The following is a 7283-nucleotide window of genomic DNA, read 5'->3' as shown; positions in this document are numbered from 1 at the left end:
ATGAAATAGTTGTCATAGTTAAAATCCATGTCACCCTTTTATTTTTTTAAACTTAATCAATAGTATATCGTCTCTAATTTACGGACTAGATAGAATATCCAAATATATGTCGTGTAATGACGATAAAAAGACACACACAAGACCATGTACCCTCCCCACGGATTTGGAAATGGTATGGCCCGCTGGTAGAATTCCGAGAATTAAACCCTTGAGTTTCTTAGAACTTGATTCTCAGAACTGGTGATGCACGAAGTTTCCAGGAAAGTTTTATAAGGTGAATTTTTCCCCTCATTATTTTACAGTATAATGCTAGAAGTTGCTTGTAGTGGTAGACATTCGTTGTGGCTCATTGACCTCTATTGATACACTTGAAATACTTCAATTCTTGACATTGTTTTATGTTTTCTTTAGTTTTGTGAACAGTAGGGTTTCTTAGGCTGCAGTTGCTAGACTTCTTGCTGATGTTTTTACTTGATTAATGGTCAAGTAGTCTAGTATCCCCTCTGCTCAAGCAGCGTGCTTGCCAGAGATTCAGTCGGAAGTTCGTGGTTCATTCTGTCATTGTGAAACTATTATGAAAAAAAAAATGTATTGCCACATTATGGCTCACTTTTTTTTAATCGAATATCTAGATATTATCGAGAGATAATATATTAGGCCGAATGTGCAGTTCCTTTTATAGCATATCCTACTGTACATAAAGATTACTTTTGGGTTGATGTAGTCAGAATGTTTTTGATTTATCGAAGTTTTTTTTTCTGCCTAATATGAATTTGATATTCTCAAAAAGTGTGTGTCTTTTAATAGTCGTTAAATATCAGTAAACTAAGAGCAAGAAAATTCGCGCAACAGGGCGAGCCTGTCTTGTTAGATCACTGCGTACTACATTTGAGCTTTGAGCACTGTACTTTTCTCTCTCTCTCTCTCTGATAGTGGTTGAACTTCGCTGGTAGATTTCCACTCATGATCTGTCGAATACTTTTTCGTTCAATGCTGAGACAAAACAAATCATGTTTTGACGTAGGCCTACATTTTTGATTTGTTTTTATGGACCGTTATTATCAATAACTGCCTACTCGTTTTGTACTACATTTACAGTGGGAGCCTCTGTGCAATGTGTAGTCCTGTGCGTACATGCATTAGAAACTCCTAAAATCCCACAAACTATTATTCGCATTGCCGTATTCCAATTTTTCGAGTTTATTTTTCTAGTTAAAATAAATTGGGTATAACCAGTGTTAAATGTCATATGTTAAACAAGCTGTCTTTCCACGTATAGGCCTATCGAAGAACAGGAAGCGTATTTTGAAGCAACCTAATCTGTGCGCACCCCAAAACGGAATGTACTAAATGCGAAACATGTTCCAAGCGCGAGCCGTCAGCATTTATGGGCTTGGCTATAGGTCAAAAGCAAATAGGAAACGGGGTTTAAATGTGTCTTCTATTAAAGTGTTTCTTAAGTAATGTATAGTAAAATATTTGCAGTAAAATGAAGGTCATAATTTCTAAAAGTACAAATATTGTATTTGTACGTTTATTGTAAGGGTTAATAATGTCTATGGTAGGTCTAATAGCAATATGTAATCCAATATTTGGGTACCAGCAAATGCCCTAACTTATTTACTGTAGCCTGTATAAAGTCTACTTTTCCACAACAATCATGGCTTGTCACTATTTTTATGCCATGGACATGAGTTCAATGCCTCAGAGTTAGCTATAGCTGACATGGCATTTTAGATATGTAGCCTCCCTCAGAGACGTGGTACCATTTCCAGCAATGCTTTTTACTTTGTTGGACATTGAAATGGTGCCACCTACACCAAGTTCAATGGTAATAGGATTACAATGGTAATAGGATTATGATGCTGCAATATGTCCTCATATACACTATATATACAGAAGTATGTGGACACCCCTTCCAATTAGTGGATTCTGCTATTTCAGCCACACCCGTTGCTGACAGATGTATACAATCGAGCACACAGCTATGCAATCGCTATAGACAAACATTGGCAGTAGAACGGCCTTACTGCAGAGCTCAGTGACTTTCAACGTGGCACCGTCATAGGATGCGACCTTTCCAACAAGTCAGTTGGTCAAATTTCTGCCCTGCTAGAGCTGCCCCGGTCAACTGTAAGAGCTGTTATTGTGAAGTGGAAACTTCTAGGAGCAACAATAGCTCAGCCGTGAAGTCGTAGGCCAGGCCACACAAGCTCACAGAAAGGGAACGTAGCATTCGGAAGCTTCATGAAATGGGCTTCCATGGCTGAGCAGCCGTACACAAACCTAAGATCACCATACGCAATGCCAAGTGTCAGCTGGAGTGGTGGACTCTGGAGCATTGGAAACACATTCTCTGGAATGATGAATCACGTTTACCATTTGGCAGTCCATCAGGCGAATCTGGGTTTGGCGGATGCCAGAAGAATGCGACCTGCCCCAATGCATAGTGCAAACTGCAAAGTTTGGTGGAGGAGGAATAATGGTCTGGGGATGTTTTTCATGGTTCGGGCTAGGCCCCTTAGTTCCAGTGAAGGTAAATATTAATGCTACAGCATACAATGACATTCTAGACAATTCTCTTTATTCCAACTTTGTTGCAACAGTTTGGGGAAGGCCCTTTCCTGTTTCAGAATGACAATGCCCCTGTGCACAAAGCGAGGTCCATACAGAAATGGTTTGTCGAGATCAGTGTGGAAGAACTTGACTGGCCTGCACAGAGCCCTGACCTCAACCCCATCGAACACCTTTGGGATGAATTGGAACACTGACTGCGAGCCAGGCCTAATCGCCCAACCTCACTAATGCTCTTGTGGCTGAATGGAAGCAAGTCCCCGCAGCAATGTTGCAACATCTAGAGGAAAGCCTTCCCAGAAGAGTGGAGGCTGTTATAGCAGCAAAGGGGGACAAACTTCATATTAATGCCCATGATTTTGGAAAGAGATGTTCGACGAGCAGCTGTCCAAATACTTTTGGTCATGTTGCGTATAACATATGACGAATATATGACTAGAGCAGATTTGCATACTTTATGTTTATGTTAATCAGCAACTCTCACAGTCTGAGCTTGGCGGATTTTGTCCTTTATCGATACTGTATTTTTCCATGTTTCTCCAGATTCTGACATCATGGCCTCATTGGCAGATGGCTGCATTCAATTCACCCGCCATGCTGGTGATGTTCTGCTCAACTTCAACCGACTCCGCAGTCGAAATATCCTGACAGATGTCACAATCCAGATTGACGGTCAGCGCTTCTGCGCTCACAGGGCAGTCCTCGTGGCCTGCAGGTACGTTCAAGACCAACTACGTGTTTGTAGGCCAATCGTTCATCTTGTGCTATGCGACTGCCGTTGTAAGAGAAAAAGGCACAATCTTAACATGCGATTTAAAAAATGTAAAAAATCCTGTTTTATAGTGGGCTCTTTTACTCCATATTCACCGACCCCCTGAAGAGTAACCTGAGTGCCATCAGCCTGGACCCCACGGTGGACCCTGATGGTTTTGCCATCCTGCTGGACTTCATGTACACCTCCACCCTGACCCTGAAGGACAGCCTGGTTTTGGTTACCATGAACACAGCGTCATACCTCCAGATGGAACATGTGGTGGACACCTGCCGCAGATTCATCAAGTCCAGGTACAAACAACATTTACATAATTGCTCGTCCATTTATACTTGGTTTGTAGCCTACTAGTGCCTGGAACTTTTCTTGGTCGGGTCAGTGAATATTCCAGGCCCTATTTTTTTTTACTTATGCACATCTGAATAGTATCTGTTTGGAACTAAATGGGTGTTTCTCCTTCTTTCCTGGCCCTTTTAGAGAGCAGTCTGTGACTCTGCAGAGAGATGAGGGACTGACCAGCCCGATGCGTCTCTCTCAGGACCTCCCTGCTTTCAGGGCTCTGGATGGGTTGGCGACCAGCCCCAGCCACACATCCATGTCTCCCCTCAGAGACCGGAGGAGCTACTGCCCCAGTGTATTCACTGGTATCAATGCTTCGGGTAGCTCCCACCACGTCCATGGAAAACACGTCCCATTGCCCATCGGAAAGCTGCCAGACGCCCTCAATTTCAGTGACCTCCACAAAGGGGATTCCGTCTCTCAGAAACTCTTCTCTCCCGTGAATCGCACAGAGGCCACCACCATCATCCACCACCCTCTTTCATCCCAGTCCTCATCCTCCTCCGTTACGATCCTCCGCCCTCTCCCCTGTTCCAACCGCCCGTCGGGGCCCTTCATGGGGCTCCAGGGACCTAAACACCGAGGGGCCTCCCCCATGGAGGAGGACAGCATCCAGCCCCCCCAGCCAGACTCCCTCAGCCTGTCCCCAGGCTGCAGCAAAGGGGTGATCTGCAGCCCGCAGAGCCCCCTCCGCTCTGACTGCCAGCCCAACTCCCCCACCGAGTCCAGCGGCTGCAGCAGGAATGCAACCCAGCCCTCTGGCTGCTCCCAGGAGCCCAAGGCCCGCAACTGGAAGAAGTACAAGTTCATCGTGATGAACCAGACCTCCAGGGAGAAGGAGGAGGACGAGGCCCAGGGAGGGAGTGTTGAGGCTGGGGACTGCACCCCTCTTCAGGGCTCTAACAGGACTAATGGATCAGAAGGACCGATGAAGGAGCTGCAGGCTGCAGAGATGGTCAACGCGCACGGAGAACAGATCCTTGTCCCACAGGCCAGCCATCACAACATTAGCCAACTGAGATGCTCTTCCTGTGGTACAGATGCCCCCCAGCACCTGGTGGTGTGTCCCCGCTCCCCTGGCACCTACAGCGGGGAGGACAATGAGCTGCACTCTGAGTACTCTGACTCAAGCGGTGGTGAGTAATGTACTTCAGTTAGTGGGGACAGTGCTATAAACATTAACGCAGTATATTTTCATTCATGCTGCTCCACATTTCATTGACTAAATCTCAATGTTTCTGTTGTAGAGAATGGTTCCAACTTCTGCAACTTCTGCAACTCAAAGTTTACGGAAGCGGACTCCCTGAAAGGCCACATGCTCCAGGTCCATGCTGACAAGCCATACAAGTGTGACCGATGCCAGGCTGCCTTCCGTTACAAAGGGAACCTCGCCAGCCACAAGACTGTCCACACCGGTAAGACTTCTGTTACATCTTAAAGGAGAGATTCGCCCATTTTCAATGTTTTATCGTATTTGTGCATCTCGGTGCGATGCTCCAGGATTCACCTGGTCAGTCTGTCATGGAAAGAGTAGTTGTCCCTAATGTGTTGTGTACTCAAGAGTACATACAAGGTCCTGGAATGGTATCAGTGTTTCATGTTTTTTTTTATATATATATATATATACCTTTTGCAATCCAGGCGAGAAACCGTACCGCTGTAACATCTGCGGCGCTCAGTTCAACCGTCCGGCCAACCTCAAGACCCACACCCGAATCCACTCAGGAGAAAAGCCATACAAGTGTGAAACGTGTGGCTCTCGCTTCATACAGGTGAGGAAACGGCTATGAACTGTGATTCACTCATTAAGGACAGATATGTCCAAAACTGTATGTGTTATTGTAATATAATTAATGTATTCTTTTCTTTTACTTGAATTTATCTCCTACAAGATCTAAAGTATCTTATGGATTTTCTTCCTAGGTCGCGCACCTCCGTGCCCACGTGCTGATCCATACGGGGGAGAAGCCGTATCCCTGTGAGATCTGTGGGACGCACTTCCGCCATCTTCAGACCCTCAAGAGCCACTTACGGATCCACACGGGAGAAAAGCCCTACCACGTAAACACCTTTTCTTTCCGTTCACTTGACCCAGTGTGTATTGGCTAAATCGGGACTGGTCCACTTCCTCAATAATCCCTTCCTGGCTTCCTGTGACTGTCTATCAATAGCATAAGCAGAGTATCGCTATATACAAGCCAGGGCCTCAGCTTAAATGAATATCGGCTATAGCCTCTGTCCTCCTGCTAACCCTTCGTTGAATGAACCCGTTGACAGGCAGTTTGATTGAATTAGTGACTCATTGCGTTCCATTCTTTTCTTCCTCAGTGCGAGAAATGTGACCTCCACTTTCGCCACAAGAGCCAGTTGAGGCTGCATCTTCGGCAGAAGCACGGCGCGGTCACCAACACCAAGGCTCAGTACCGCCGGGCGAACACGGACATGCTCGTTGGCTTGGCCAAGGCCTGCTGAATGGACACTGGGAAGATGGAATTTGATTGGCAGACAACCGTCTTACGTTGTCGTAGTAACACATCATAGCGTCTTAGTGCCACACTGTCAGAGATTGTTGTGTTTGTTGGCAAATGGCAGATGGCTTCCCTCCAAATGTGAACATAGAACCATATTGTATATTTCATAGCCATTTTACTTTTATGTTTGTATAGAAGTCCGGTACGTGTTGATGGAATGTACATTTAGAAAATTCTAGTTTTGGAATATGAATTCTTATATCGGGTAATACTTTATTCCTGAATGTTTTCAATTGAAGGACAGTGTTCTTTTAGAAGACACTTAAAACTGTTAGAGAATGAGAAACACTGTTACATTGGTACAATTATATTATAGATAAAGTATACTGGGGCATGTTCAGCTGAAGATAAGCTAATTTATTATCCAGTTATTTGTAGTTTCTTATATCTTGTATATTGTGTGTATATATATATATATATATATAATGTAATATCTATCCAGATTGCCCTCTGCTGGCAGAGTATATGTCTGTAATTACTAAGGTACAGCCGCTTTTGTCTTTCTACCTAGTGAAAGTTTGTTATTGCGTCTGTCATTTGGTCAAAATAATATATTATTCGACACGGGTACATATGCAATGTATTCAAGGTGCCTTACACTAAGTTGTTTTTTTTGTTTATTTTTGTCCATTCAGTTCATTACCGCAAAGTCCTACGTCAGCACTTTCTACCGTATTTGTTCTGTCTGCTTTTTGTCTCAAGCCAACAAGCTGTAAATACACCAGCTGTCAAGCTACAAGTCCTCAGGACCGTTATCAGCATTTGTCTTTGTAAACTGCAGAGCTTTATGTGAAATAGAAATAAAGGAATTTGTTATGAAAACACGAGTGCATCTTTTGGTATCATTTGTCAGTGTGACAATGCAAATAAGAACGTCTCGGAAATATCACATCCTAACATGAACTGGATTGATATGTAATAAACTTGATAGTATGTGTGGGGAGACGCACACCAATGTGTTACGCTGGGGGAAGGGAAATGGGTTAACCACGTGTTTAAGAACCATATTTAATTACGTTTTTTTTTTTTGTACTGATGTTCTACCTTTGACCTGTTTCTTCTGCCAG

General features: G+C 44.1%; 1 protein-coding gene across 1 annotated transcript; it reads left to right on the top strand.

Moving 5' to 3' along the window:
• Positions 1 to 220: 220 nt before the first annotated feature.
• Positions 221 to 7040, top strand: LOC115156678 (B-cell lymphoma 6 protein). The gene is made up of 8 exons (XM_029704222.1): positions 221 to 274; positions 3118 to 3289; positions 3418 to 3639; positions 3824 to 4821; positions 4933 to 5100; positions 5327 to 5457; positions 5609 to 5746; positions 6014 to 7040. Exons 2-8 carry the CDS (start codon positions 3129 to 3131, stop codon positions 6155 to 6157), a joined length of 1962 nt encoding a protein of 653 aa, XP_029560082.1. The 5' UTR covers positions 221 to 274; positions 3118 to 3128; the 3' UTR covers positions 6158 to 7040.
• The last annotated feature ends 243 nt before the right edge of the window (positions 7041 to 7283 follow it).

Source organism: Salmo trutta, chromosome 21 (genome assembly GCF_901001165.1).
Source record: "Salmo trutta chromosome 21, fSalTru1.1, whole genome shotgun sequence".
Classification (NCBI taxonomy): Eukaryota; Metazoa; Chordata; class Actinopteri; order Salmoniformes; family Salmonidae; genus Salmo; species Salmo trutta.
The sequence above is the reverse complement of the archived record's forward strand: the minus strand, read 5'-3'. Positions and strand labels throughout refer to the sequence as shown.

Bases quoted from the DNA above. Each gene is read 5' to 3' on its own strand.
- LOC115156678 (XM_029704222.1), top strand. From the start codon at position 3,129: ATGGCCTCATTGGCAGATGGCTGCATTCAATTCACCCGCCATGCTGGT. The intron at 3,640-3,823 runs GTACAAACAACA...TGGCCCTTTTAG, and splicing joins CGCAGATTCATCAAGTCCAG to AGAGCAGTCTGTGACTCTGC. The intron at 5,458-5,608 runs GTGAGGAAACGG...TTTTCTTCCTAG, and splicing joins GTGGCTCTCGCTTCATACAG to GTCGCGCACCTCCGTGCCCA.